The following is a 15,382-nucleotide window of genomic DNA, read 5'->3' as shown; positions in this document are numbered from 1 at the left end:
GTCCATAATGCTCATGGTCCCATAAAACACAACCGATGGTGGCGACATGGCTTTTCATAGGGTAAGTACACTTTACATATCGGTCGGATATAACCCGATCAACCTCTGTAGTTATTTATTTGGAGATTAAAATTTAGCTGGGCGTCTATAATGATTCCTAGATACTTTAAATAATTGCTCAAAGGTACTCTGGCATCATTAAGGGTAATTTCTATCGTGTGAGCCGGGATTCCCTTACTGGTGTGAAGCACCATAGCCTTCATTTTGCAACGTTAAGCTTCAGGTTGTTGAAGTTGTACCAATTTAGTACTTTGGGGAATGAGTTTTCCATTTTCTCCTTTACATCCTGGTACGTTTCTCCAACATGGATGAGAAGGCAGTCATCTGCATATAGAGTAATCGACAAATCTGAATTTATTAGTGTGATATAGTCAATAAATAGGTTGAATAATTTTGGGCCAAGTATAGAACCTTGTGGAATGCCTGAGGACACTGACTGCTCGGTGGAAAGTGAACATACTACTTTCGTTGAGATTTTTCTATTCGTGAGAAAACTTTCCATCTAGAGATTTGTTTTGCTATTGAAACCAAATCTGTTCTTTAATTTTTCTCTTAGCAACTTGTGATCAACGGTATTGAAGGCTTTGCATACGTCCAGGGAAATTAATCCAACTAGGAAACTGATTTTTTTTTTCAGTGTCTCGTGTCATTCATTAGTTAGACTAAGTAATAATAATTCCGAGGATACATCCTTCCTAAATCCATACTGTCAATCAGACATCAGATTGTTGACTTCCAGGAAAGTTGTCAGTTGCTTCTCTAATACTTTTGCCATAACTCGTATTAATGTTGGGGTTAAGGAAATCAGCCTGTAGTTACATGCTAGGGTATCCAGATTTGTGAATTGGAGTTATTATAGAGTGCTTCCATCTTGTGGGAAATTGGCCACGTTTAAAGGACGTGTTTATTATGTCGGCGAGGGGCTCTGCTTAAGTGGGGCAAACACCACCAGAATGCTGTTGGGAATGCCATCCGAACCTCCTGCCTTTTTTACGTTTAATTTATTAAGAATTTCCAAAACTTCTTCGACCTTAACAGATTTTAATGTGAATTCTTCAATTTGTTGGACAACAGCTGAATTGGGGTCTTCTCTTAGAATATTTATGTTCGAATTTCGAGGATTAACGTGCGCCGATGCTTTGCAGGTATTAGAAAAATGAATATTTAAATAATAAGCTAGGTTGGATGGGCTCGTTAGGAGGACATTGTCGACTGGTAAATGATTAATTGTAGTTTTTGATTCTCTACCCGTGATCTCATTGATAACCTTCCATTTGCAGTTGTTATTGCTAGTGCTCTGGTTCACCATATCTCTGTAGTAATTTACTTTTGCCTGCCTAGTAATTGTTGTGCAATGATTTCTAAAAGATTTTTATTGCTCCCACGTATATTCACAGGAAGGACCACCGCTTTCTTGAACAAGCGGTTCTTCTTTGATATTAATTTAATAATTTGAGGGGTAATCCAGGGCTTCCTGCTTTCTCTCACCCCGAGAGTTTTCAAGGGAGCGAATTCGTCAAGTGCAGTCGAAATGAGAGACTGCAGATGACTCACCTTGTCGTCTACGGTTAAGTCGGGAGATGTACTTGTGTAGAATGGAAGAGAGAACGTGAAAGTGAAAAAAATTGTTTCGCATATTTTATGAATTTTACGGGTAGTAATTAGCTTCCTTGGCGTGCGCGTTACATTAATTTTGAGTGTGGTGTAAACGAGAAAGTGGTCACTATGTCCTAATAGACGGTTCATGTAACAGTGTGCAAGTGAGGGTTCGAGGAATATATGTGGTGGATTAACGATTCCGATGTCCACGTAATTCTTATAGGCAGAGCAACGAGTTGTTTGTGTCCTAGGAGAGATAACGTTTCCAATAATGTATCTGAGTCTTTGTCATCTTTCATCAAATTTACGTTCATATCTCCAAGGAATATTGATAGATGGCTCGGTGGTAAGCTACTGATCATCCTTTGCAAGATTTTGCACTCTTTTCCAACGGATCCGCTAGGAGATCTATATCCACAACCTATGATAACCCTTTTATTTGTTTTTGGACACGAGACTCGCACCCATAGTCCTTCAAGGTCACTTTCATTGACCGAAATTACGCAAGAATGTTGTTCTTAACGAAAATAGCTGTACCACCTCCCCAGGTGTGTCAGTCATTTCTAAAGAGAAGGAAATTAGGAATGCAGTATAGAGGGTCAAGAATAGATTACTGCAGCCACGTTTCGCTCAATTTCGTGTACTTGTTGTCTAGGGACTGATCGTTTAGGTAGCAGACGTGAATGTAGCCTTCCTTCTCCTTCCGCGAGCTGGACGTCCGGCAGGGTAGGATACAACCTCAAAAGCACTTGCTTCAAAGCTGTCCGCCCCTTGAAATGTGGGTCAGCAGTCTGGGAGGGGAGTGTCTTCGAGGCTAGCTACTTGGGGTGAAGAATCAGCCATTTGTTGCAGATGTGAATGACCTGGCTGTGACTGCAAGTGTTGGAAACTCAGTATCAACTATGGGGCCATTCGTAAACTGTCTTCATGATGTTTGTTCAGTGCATCTGTGGGGGACCACGGAAGATAAGTACGGACTTGGGGGATGAGTTGGTAAAAGTAAGCGGTGTTAAAATTTGAGAATGTGAGGGTGAAATTTAGACATTTCCATATATGAGGTAAATGATATGCTAGAATAAATATCTACTTAAAGACACTTCCAATTTTTACAATGAAAATTTAAATTTAAGAAAAAAATGAAAAATGAAAAAAAATATAAAACACTCGAGAATGACTCAAACTAAAAGGCGGTTGAATAGCAATGTTCCCAGCAAGCAATCACTGTGATTTGTGTTAGAGGCGACCAAGTTCATCAAAAGTTGTGACGTAGTGCCTGACATTGTTTTTTCTAACCACAATGCGGCCATCGAATATCCAAACACACTTCATACCAAATTTCTCGATTGTCTGCCTGTAGAGCTGCAATCTGGAGAAGCACAAGTCTTCTTTGATGGATATTCTACTACCTTTGAGCTTTTTCTTGGAGTTAAAAACTTTGGCCCGGGAATGATAGTTTGTAAATTTAACAGTGATTGGTCTGATCTTACCTTCAGATTCGGCCCCTATCCTGTGGCTCCTGCATATTTCCAATGGCTCCAATTTCACTGCTAGCTGTTCCTGAAAGAGGGAGAAAGCAACATTATCTGTGTTTTTATTCAGGGTCTCCGGAATCCCGAAGATCCGGATACTGTTCCTCCTTTGATACTGCTCGAGATCCACTACCTTTTGTTCTAATTTCGCCAGCTGTTTCTTGACCTCTTTTCTTTCTTCATTCTTCCTCCTAAGCTTTTCCTCGAACTGGTGAACTTTCTCTTTGTTGAAGTCGAGGAGATCTTGTAGACGAGCCACCACTGCTTTGGTGATTGAGTCTATGAGGCAGTCCTTGATCATCCATAAAATGTGAGGGGAAAGCATTCGTTGACGACAAGGGGCAGGCTGCCTGCCGATGCCTGCTTCTTCGGAGGTGCCATATTGAATGCACAACACTGCGTTCCAATTCACACGCACACGAAAGTTCAATACAAGAGAGAACACTATGTAAAGATAATCTTATTTTCGTACACGATACTGATCCTACAGATATTGTTTCACACCAGTAAGATTCTACCAACGACTGTTATTTTTTCCTTCTCCTTCTTTATAGAAAGTGCTGGGACAGCGTAATTTGCCCATCTAGTTAGCTGCCGCCATTACTGACTATACATTACCCACTTACAACGAACAAAGAACTTCCTTTAGTTATTGCTCATTGTTCACACACACACACACACACACACACCATCACACACACACACACACACACAAACACATGTGCATTGAACATTTGATGCAGTTGAGATACAAAACAACTTTTTTCTCTTAAATCAAAGGTGCCCTCATATTTTATTATCAGGAATTCATGTTTATTTTGAAGGCATTCACTCTGAATGATGCGTGTGTTTGGAATGCTGTGCTTTTCTCCATGCTGAATGGAAATAACAATTCAAATTATTATTATTTTTATTATTAGTAGTAGTAGTAGTAATATTGTTGCAGATTTTTGTTATGATCAATTGGAAACCCTGCATGCTCCAAGGAGCTTTGGTAAGGCACCTGAATTGCCTCGAGTTGAACCAGTAAATGGACGATCTTTAATCCTCAAATCCAATGTCCAATACGAATGCCATAAGAAATTGGTGTGTTGATTTGGTCAGCATGAAATTGCTGGTTGATGATAAGTAAATGTTTTATATATATATATATATATATTCTGCTGCTTTTCTACCTCAGGATGTTGAATGGCGAATAGATTAATTTGGTGAACTGACAATCATGAAATGGCCAACCTCGTGCCTAATTGGTTAGCACACACACTTCGAAGTCGAGAGGTAGATCCTGGACCAGAAAATATGGATGTGTCATTGTCTTCATTCCACTTCCATCTATCACATCTTTAATCTTTATCATTGCAATTAACTGAGAGTGGTAGAACATTGACTTGAAGTGACAGAAAAATAACTTTCGGTGTTGGTTTCCGAGTTTAAATCATTGTTGTTTCTTCAGTCAGTAGTGACAATAGACTGTGGCAGGGATATGAAATGCTTCTTATTTTATAAGCAATAGCTACACGAAGAAGGCGACAGATATTCCTCGTATTTCTGATTTTCCCTGAAACTAATTTCCCATCTGTGGTGATAATTAATTCTATTTAGTGGTGGGAAATATGTTTGAAATTAATTTGTGCTAATCTATGCAGATGTAACTGATTAGAGAGCCTCCACAATGGCGCAGTCAAAATGTCGCCTCATTGCAATCAACAAGTTCATGGTTCGATGCCCGGTGGAGGCACATAATGGTTCAGATTCCACTTTAAACTGTAGTTGTCATCCCGATTTGTCTATGTATGCACAAAGTGGACTTGAAATAATTACTTCTTCAAAATTTGTGATAGTTAGTTACTGATCGTAAGTTGCTGTGTTGCAGGATCTCTGGATAATAGATGTGTAATAGGAGCTTCTAATTTTGAAAGACATTTTAATTTTTGGTATTTAGTGTCGTTTTTATGCTACTTTGAGAAATCACGGTGATGAAGATGAGTGATGATATGATAGATGGACAAACAAAGAACAATGCCCAGACTGGTATTCGAACCCGGAATCTCTGTCGTCGTATTGCACTGTGCTAACCATACCTCCATGGAGGTGGAAAATTTTCACATACAGTAGAAACTTACACATTTTCCTTACATATTTGGTTTACCTACTGCACCTCCTACCACTCTCTCTTATCATGAATATGAATATTACCTCTTCATTTCAAGTTTAGCTAATTTACAGCTGCCACAGGGTAGTGAATGAGTATTGTATGTATATTTTTGTTTCCTGTTGAGGCACAAAATCCATCACCCAGATTTAATATTTAAAAAATGTACGTCCTGTTTAGTTTATTCATTAGTTTATTCATTATGAATTCGAGCAAACTCATTGTTTCGAGATTATCAATTAGGATACAATTTAGATATAATGAGAAAATGAAACTTGCATGTCACAATTGCCATATCCAACTCATCTCGGTAAGTATAATAAAAATAGTGTTTTGCACGTCACACTTCGATTGTATGCTATGATTTATGTTTTTCTGTTATGAACGAGATGTGCCTCCCCCTAGTGCCTGTCAAACAGAAAGAGGATTGTCCCCGAAGAACTAATTTTCGATCTAATACCACCCATAAATCAAGTGTCCAGAAACAGCTATTACGCATGAATATAAGATAAAATACTCCTTAGCAATGACATATAATTATAAGCAAACTCTGTAGGGTTTCTTTATCAATTTAATCTAATTATCATCCATCCTCATAGTTGCGATAAATTATAATCGTGTCATGGTAAAAGCAAAGAAAATTAAGAACAAAAAATAATGTAAGATTACTGCAATGTCAGAACTACGTTGTAAAGAGAAAACGTGAACACATAATCACTCTCAAGCAGGTATTTCAGAACTGTGCAGACAGACAACATGCTCCTGAAAGTTGCCAATCGACATGTAGCATGACCTTTGGTACTGAAGTTGTACATTGAGAAAAGTTTGCTTGATGTTCCTCATGCGTCTTTTCATGAATGCCTTGGTGTGCGCAGCATTGCCAACTTATTATCGGCTTTGCAAATTTTTTTCCTACCATTACATTTGCGGCCAGGTGTACTATATTTTGGGAAATGAAAAAATAATTTTTAAAGTATTCCATTTTAATTATATCACAATTAACTTTATTCTCCTTTCATGATATTTCAATAAAATGTACTGGATTCTCCCTTATAATGTTTTGTATCAGTTGATCGTGACAGGTGAAACTATGATGTGTCACTATGATTTCCCCACATAGGAAGTAACTGATAACCAAAGTGCTACTACATTTCAAAATTATAAACTGTTAAACTATACTGCAACAATCAATGCTTCTTGGATATGGATATATGTTCTTATTTCTGTTAAATGTTTATTTTTAGCATGATTTGAGAAATATTTCCTGAAAAAATCAACTGGCTTGTACACCCAACGGCAAAAGAAACAGTAGGCAAATTGTCCATCACCAGTTTCATTTGGTCTGTATTACACAATGTGATGACAATGAATTGCTATAATGACGTCAATAAGCAGAGTACAATGCCTGCTTCGAACCAACATAGTTTCATTCCTTAAAACAACAAGAGGATGTAGAATAAAAATTAATGAAAATAGTGGTGGACAATTTGCGTACCATTATCTTTGCCGTTGACTGTACTACATTAATTATTTTGAGTATTTTAAGCCCTGCTAAGCCGTTATTTTACAAGTTTTTTCAAACTGTTGACTATTATAGAACCCCACAATAACTTGAAGCAATAATATTCAGTATTCTCAAAAACCCAATTTTTTACTTCTTTTGTGGGTTTTTCTGAAGAAAAGAAAGTGGCGAAAACCAGGCTAAAACTTTGTTATACAGCTGAGTCTCTCCGGAAAGAGGCCTCTGAATGAGCATCCCAGAGAAGCAATATTCCCTGTTTTCTGTGACAAAGCAACCAGGGCTTCCTTACCTGAGAGATGAGTCGCAATATTGGAGAACACTTCTTTATCATTCATGTGCTGGAATAACTAAAAATCATACTATTTCACCATAGATTACCTACATGGCCCACAGTATACACTGTTACTGGGAATGGTAAAGTAAGTAATTGCTGTGAAGCAGAATAGGATAGAAGAAGTAATGTCTGTGGGTGTAAATTGCTTTACATGCTAATGTGAGATACAATTACACATGTTTGTGCAAACATAAAATTTAGGGTGTAGCCTTTGTTACATGATATTTTCTTGTAATTAATTCAGCATATTAAAACGTTTTGTTTCAGGAACAAAGATGGAAATTTAATGTCATCTGATTTTATCAAAAATTGTGGGAAACCATCAGGAATTGTGTGTATTGAAGATATTGAAAATCATCAAACCATTGAATCCAAATCAGTAAGATGTAATAAAAAATCAATCGAGAAATCAGTCGGAATTCGTCCACATGAGTACCCTCTGTGCAAAAAGAGATTTACTCAAAGCAAACACTTGAAAAACCATTTGAGTATCCATGATGGAATTCGTCCACATGGGTGCCCTCAGTGTAAGAAGAGGTTTAGTAAACGTGGAAACTTGAAAACGCATTTGAGAATCCATGATGGAATTCGCCCACATGAGTGCCCTCAGTGTAAGAAGAGATTTACTCAAAATGGACACTTAAAATCGCATTTGAGAATCCATGATGGAATTCGTCCACATGAGTGCCCTCTTTGCAAGAAGAAATTTACTCAAAGCCAAAGCTTAAAAAGACATTTGAGTATCCATGATGGCATTCGTCCACATGAGTGCCCTCAGTGCAAGAAGAAGTTTACTCAAAGTGGATACTTGAAGACGCATTTGAGAATCCATGATGGAATTCGTCCACATGAGTGCCCTCTTTGCAAGAAGAAATTTACTCAAAGCCGAAGCTTAAAAAGACATATGAGTATCCATGATGGCATTCGTCCACATGAGTGCCCTCAGTGCAAGAAGAAGTTTACTCGAAGTGGAGACTTGAAAAGGCATTTGAGAATGCATGATGGAATTCGTCCACATGAGTGCCCTCCGTGCAAAAAGAGGTTTACTGTAAGTGGACACTTGAAAGGGCATCTGAGAATCCATGTTGGAATTCGTCCACATGAGTGCCCTCAGTGCAAGAAGAGGTTTACTCAAGCTGGAGGATTAAAAATGCATTTGAGAATCCATGATTGAATTCGTCCACATGAGTGCCCTCAGTGCAAGAAGAGATTTACTTGTAGTCGATACTTGAAAGTGCATTTGAGAATCAATGCGGAATTCGTCCACGTGAGTGCCCTCACTGCCAAAACTGTTTCTCGAAAAAAAAACTTCAAAGTGCATTTGATAATCCATGATGGAATTCGTCCATATGTGTGCCCTCAATGGAAGAAGAGATTTACTCTAAGTGGACACTTGAAAATACATTTGAGAATCAATGGCGGAATTCGTACACATGGACGCCCTCAGTGCAAGAAGAGATTCACTTTAAGTGGACACTTAAAAGGCATTTGAGAATCCATGATTGAATTCGTCCACATGAGTGCCCTCAGTGCAAGGAGAGATTTACTAGTAGTGGAAACTTGCAAAGGCATTTGAGAAAGAATGATGGAATTCGTCCACATGAGTGCTCGCAGTGCAAGAAGAGATTTACTTGTAGTCGATACTTGAAAGTGCATTTGAGAATGCACGATGGAATTCGTCCACATGAGTGCCCTCAATGGAAGAAGAATTTTACTGTAAGTGGAATCTTGAAAACTCATTTGAGAATCCATGATGGAATTCGTCCACATCAGTGCCCTAAGTGCAAGAAGAGATTTACTAGAAGTGGAAACTTGCAACGGCATTTGAGAATCCATGATGGAATTCGTCCACATGAGTGCCCTCAGTGCAAGAGGAAGTTTACTGTAGGTGGAAACTTGAAAAGGCATTTGAGAATCCATGATGGAAATCGTCCACATGAGTGTCCTCAGTGCAAGAAGAGATTTACTAGAAGTGGAAACTTGCAAAGGCATTTGAGAATCCATGATGGAATTCGTCCACATGAGTGCCCTCAGTGCAAGAGGAGGTTTATGGATGGTGGAAACTTGAAAAGGCATTTGAGAATCCATGATGTAAATCGTCCACGAGTGCCCTCAGTACAAGGAGAGATTTACTAGTAGTGGACACTTGAAAATACATTTGAGAATCAATGGCGGAATTCGTCCATATGAACGCCCTCAGTGCAAGAAGAGATTCACTTTAAGTAGATACTTAAAAGGCATTTGAGAATCCATGATTGAATTCGTCCACAAGAGTGGCCACAGTGCATGAGGAGATTTACTCGAAGTGGAGACGGGAAAGTACATTTGAAAATCCATGATGTAATTTGTCCAAATTAGTTCCCTTGCTGCAAGATGATATTTATTCCATGTGGAAACTTGAAAAGGCATTTGAGAATCCATGGTGGAGTTCGTCAATATGGATGCCCTTAGTGCAAAAATATATTTTCACAAATTGTAAAATTAAAATCCTATTTGTGAATTCATGAGGGAATTTGTCCAGATGAATGCTCTCAATGCAAAACATATTTACTCAAAGTAGATACATGGAGAGCCATTGCAACAGCCATAATGATATTCATCCATGTGAGTGCCCTCAGTGCAAGATGAGATTTATTTAAAGTTGAAACTTGAAAATCCATTTGAGAATCCATGAGGGAATTCTTCCACATTAATGCCGCCAATGCAAGGAAAGATTTACACGAAGTGAAACATTAAGGGAAGCTGGAAAATTCATTTGAGATTACAAAAGCAATATTTTGTAGTAAAATGTGAAAATGTTTTAATAGTAACTTGAAAATATACATGCACATTTACTTTGATGTTCAACTAATAAATGCCGGCAGTGTAAAAAACTACTACTACCTTATAGTTGCACTTAATGAACCATTTAGTGTTTTCAGGAAATTCGCCATGCTAATAGATTTTTTAAGAAATTATATCTTCTAAGTCTAATCTCATTCTCATACAGAGATATCAAGAATTGATGGTCCAGATGAAAAATTATTTGAGTATTACTGTTTCACCCATAATAATAATTAATTATTGATTTGAAACATTGAGAAAAAATTAAGAATTTCATGGAGGAATTTACTCATGTGATGGTACTCGATGTAAAGATTGATACATTTATTCAAAATTTTGGTGCAAATTCACATGGGAATCGTCTAAATTCTCTTCATACATAATGCCCTTACTGAAAAAAGAGTGAAATGCTCTTGAGCATTACATATCACACAGAAATAGATTCTTATAGAAATGTCTGCTGGCATTGAACTTCTGACCAAGCTAGAAATTATGGCTGCTAGACTGGATGTGGCAAATAGAGCATGTTCTGATTTCAACTTTGTTGTATGGCATCAACCTGTCAGAGCAAACATTTGTTTATGTGAATATAATTTGTAAGTTTAGTTTAGAGAAGAAAAGCGATTTTTGTCTTTGAATTTTGAATATTGGTTTGGCTATTTTTTTTGTTTGCTGTTACGACAAAATCATGATGGTCTAGGGAACACTTAACATGTCTTATCGATGCGAACAAACAGGAACCTTGTTTGTATGCAATATGTAATAGAAATTACCAGAACAAACACTTATGTGCAGCAGCATTGCAACATGTGTTTGAAACACTCCAAACTCAAAATTGTCAAATTCTGCAAATCTTTCTCCCCTTATAGTCCATGATCTTGGTGTCAAACTTTCACTTATTGGTACTCTCCTGTTCATGAAAAATGGCACAATTGTTTGAGTTGAAGTTCAGCTTCGTAGGCGATCGTGTCTGGCAGTACAGCCGAAGTAAGTGTACGGAAAGCAGCAGTGTTGCTTGCTATCATTTATTTTAGCCATATCAAGAGAATTGTGTGTATCTCAGACTCAAAGAAAAGGGCTAATGGAAAGATTGCAGCGTAAATATTAATTAACTGGACTGTCCACTTCTACTATGAAAGTAATGTTAATGAGAAAAAATTGTGAAAAATATATTTTAAAAAACGCATTTTTGACGTTCATAAAGAAGTGGTTATGACAATGCGTTAGAATGTGACATCCCCAGGTTCGAATTTGGCCTGAGCATGGGTGTTCTTTAAGCAAGGCGGAAATAGTGCTGTTGTAATTCCTGAAAATGATGCAGAAAAGGAAATATTTTGTCATTTGGAAAAAAGTTTTATCAGCCTAGGAGATTTATTGAAGTATATATAAACTCCTTCCGCATCCACTTTGGTAAACAGAAAACGCAAAGTCTGACTGAATATGCGATGGGAAGAATAATGGAAATCCGAAGGCAAGAAGTGTTTGTCACAGCCAGGGGGGCACATGAGAGGAGATGACCCCCCCCCACACAGACATCGGTCATCAAGGCTATTAAAAATAAGTCAATGGTTTTCCTCTCATTTAACTTTAACACTAAACAGAATTTTTGTAAAATTCTTGGGCTTTCCTTTTTTTACACTTGCACGTTGGTTTCGTAATAGAGCACATAAATAGAATGTTTACTCTCGTATAATCCATACCAGCTAAATGAATGTCTCCGTAGATTCCAGAATAATGACACTTATTTTTTAAATAAATTGTTTAAAAAGAATACAATATATGTGCCGTTGGTTAATCAGATTCGTTGTCGCATAGCAGAATCCGCTATGTAGGCAGAAGTTTATGATTATTTAGGGTTCGAAACACTAACTTTCACAAAAGCACAACTTCCCAACATCTTTATTCATTTTCATGCACAAGCTGGACTTGTATTCTGTCAGCAATGTGCACAGCATACAAACACTATCTGATGAAGCATATTGCTATCAAATGAATGCAATTAAGGAGAAGCAACATCAAAAGTTTCGAGCTGGACAGGAAAAGATGATATCTTATGTAGAAACTACCTGAATAGCTTGGTTTCCTCACAGTGGTTTGTGGCCATGTGGTCGCTTTTTTTTTTACCAACTTGTAACACATTTGTTATTTCATTGTCTATGTATTTCAGTGTTTTAAAGTGTGATGCGAACCACTATGTGACTTGAACAAGTATCGGACATGGGACCTCCTGATTACAAGTCGTCACACCAATTGTAGCATTATATTTTATTATTGTTCGTGTGGCAAGATGAAAATAAAGAAAGAATGACACCCACAGATCTTCTGACAGTGTACATATTTTTGAGTTTAAAGCACGTTGTATTTTCTTCATTGTGTTGCAGATAAAACTTGCTGCTTACAATAATCAAAACTAAAAATGCGTTGTGAAACACAACTGAAGATGAAATGTTCAATATTCCTTGAAGAAGAATCACTGAAATTAACTGCAAAGTTTTGAGTTAAATAGAAATATTGTTTCGTCATACATATGCTTGTTTGTTTGAAATTGGCGTTGAAGTCCACTTTATACACAGCAAGGATAATCGGTACTGGACCTACAGTTTGAAGTGAGATCCTAACCACTATGGCATGTGCCTCCACAGGGTATCGAACTACAATTCCTTAATTGCAGCCTTTGATACTGCTCCAAGAAATCTATTTTCTGATGACTGGTTTTACTTGTCTCAATATAATAAGTAGGAACAACATATTCCTCACTATAAAATGAATTCCCGTTATTTTCCAAGGCAACTTTTTTTTTTTCAGTGGGCATGCTATGTTGAGTAACTAAAAGTGAACATCTTTTTATATATTTTTATTATTAAGAAACAGAAATGTTGACTTTTTGCTAGTTGTGGCTGGCCTCTATCTCTTGCAGTTTCTGTTGTGAATGCCATATTTTGCAGCTAGCTAGATAATATTTCATGATGTAGCAGATGGGGGAGAGATATTGGCTTTGCTTCTAATTACTAATTTTGATTTGCCTTGCAAACGTGTAGATGCATGCTTACCCAATTGCCTACTGGCAACGCCGTTGTCTGGTAATCAAGGGATTCCAGATTCAATGCACGTAGGTATGGATCCCATTCTAAACATTACGCCCAGTTACAATTACCCTATTCATAAAAACTTTTTTGTGTAAAAATTGAATTTTACCCACTTGGTAGCTGATGTATGTTTTCTTCAGTTTCTGCCTGACTTTTAGTGTTATTTTGCTCCAGATTGTGAAGCCAAGTTTTATATCGCAACTATTCCTGAAACCGGAACAGCGTAGCAACCGGTGTGCAATCACAGCGTAGAACGATTGTCGATGTTCCTGTTTCCTTACTCGCGTCTTTGAGGAGGAAAATTTTTAACGTTGTCGCTTCTTGCCCAAACACTAGGCCTAATTGGTAGACATGTGCGTGGGCAGGCATGACTCACTGCGACAAGGAATGCCCACTTATCCGACCTGCCACATGTTGGGACCCAAGCTTTTGATGCACGGGCTGACGTCATCCCTGCTTGGTTCTTTGCTGGGCGAGATCCACATGCTTCCAACTGCGGTCGCGGACTAATGACTCACACCCGTGCTTTAGCGGGTATTTGCAGTTCATCCGGGACTTTAAGTTGGCAGACGGCATGGTTATTCTTGACACACCGCTAAGGCAATCGTTTGATTATCACTGAGGAGACGGTTCAGAGTTCCCAATGAAACCTACATAAGTAGATTCAGCGTTAAAAATCATGTGTTTGATTGAAGAACATCTGATTGGTTCTTCCCATTATGGCGGGTGGACCACAGGCGGCCAATGGATCACCATTTGCTATTTGATCGCCGATAAACACAAACCACACGACGGATGTCCATGAGCCAGCCTCACAAAGCAGGGACCGAACTGCGAGCAACGTTGTCTCTATATAGAGCGCAAGTGTCGTGCTGCTTCACTTTTGTGAAAGGAACAGATAATCTCCGTTTCAAAGTTTTAACCCTGGTAGGATCAGTTTTTTTTCATGCAGCAGAATGAAATGCCATAAACCGATTAGAAGTTTCAATATGTGTGTGTAATTTACGTTTGTCTGATTGTGTGTCCAAACGTTTGCAGCAGATAGGAAATGACTTTCACTTTCACTATTTAAAATAGAGTTAAAGTAATGCAGTTGATAGATTATGCATATCACTGTGCCACACAACAGCCTCCCGCTAGTTGTTTAAAACCAAAAATGTGCAAATTCGTAATGGGATCTAACGATGTCACATTACATGAATAGTTTTGAACACAGGGTAAATTTCGTATACTGAAGTCATTATATAGAAAGTTTGCATTTACAATCTTAGTTCATGAAATTCTCTCCTTCCCTTCCTTTTTAACAGTAATAAAGGAAAGTCCCGTTTTAGTTTAAATACCTTAATTATAATGCAATAATTTTAGAGCTTGATATCCTCTTAATTATCAAATGCTCAACGAGAATAAATATTTCAAGCACTTTTACATGCTGACCCCAGGTTACCCCATTACCAGTTGAAGAACTCCACACCTCTAGGTAGGATTATGGGAGGGAGACTGGCAGTCGGGAGATAGGACAAGGACTTTACGGGGCTGTCGTCCCAAGGAGTGTTATTATTACGTTTGTGTCTACGTTTGGGTTCTATTGCTGGCAGAGGAAAATGTAATTCGGATCCCATTTTAAACTGTAGGTCCAGTTCCGATTATCTTTGCTGTGAATAAAGTGGACTTCAACGCCAAACTCAAAGAAACACGCATATGTATGATGAAATAATATTTCTATGTAACTAACAATTTTGCAGTTAATTTCAGTGACTCTTCTTCCAAAGATTATTGAACGCTTCATCTTCAGTTGTATTTCACAACACGTTTTTAGTATTGATTATTATTGTAAGCATCAAGATTTTAACCGCAACACGATGAAGTAAAAAAAAAATGCTTTACACTCAAAATTATAGAAACTGTCAAAAGATCTGTGGGTGTCATTTTTTTTTCATCTTGCCACACGAACAATAACAAAATATAATGCTACAATTGGTGTCACGACTTGGAATCAAGAGGTACCATGTTTGATATTCAGTCAAGGGACATAGTGGTTCTCATCCCTCTCTAAAGCACTAAAATACATAGACAATGAAATAATTAATGTGCTACAAGTTGTTAAAAGAAAGCGACCACATGGGGAATCGAACCTATGATTTCAGCTTCCAAAACTGAGCTTCAACCGACATAGCCACAAACCACGGTGAGGAAACCAACGGCATATATATTATATTATTTTTAAACTATTTATTTCAAAAGTAAGAGTCATTATTCTGGAATCTATGGAGACATTCA

General features: G+C 37.8%; 1 protein-coding gene across 3 annotated transcripts in view; it reads left to right on the top strand.

Annotated features, from left to right (window-relative positions):
- Positions 1-15,382, top strand: part of LOC145997230 (uncharacterized) — a 102,300-nt gene that overhangs the window by 49,684 nt on the left and 37,234 nt on the right. For 2 of the 3 annotated variants that reach the window (XM_083134022.1, XM_083134023.1), the window contains exon 5: positions 7,464-10,038. The exons of the other annotated variant lie outside the window; for it this stretch is intronic. In XM_083134022.1, the coding sequence (XP_082990148.1) occupies positions 7,464-8,370 (907 nt within the window). In that variant the 3' untranslated portion in view covers positions 8,371-10,038. Of the gene's footprint in view, positions 1-7,463; positions 10,039-15,382 lie in introns of those variants that run through there. 3 annotated transcript variants of the gene reach the window in all.

Source organism: Lepisma saccharinum, chromosome 13 (genome assembly GCF_977018435.1).
Source record: "Lepisma saccharinum chromosome 13, izLepSacc3.1, whole genome shotgun sequence".
Taxonomy (NCBI): Eukaryota; Metazoa; Arthropoda; class Insecta; order Zygentoma; family Lepismatidae; genus Lepisma; species Lepisma saccharinum.
This window is presented reverse-complemented; position numbering and strand designations above follow the sequence as displayed.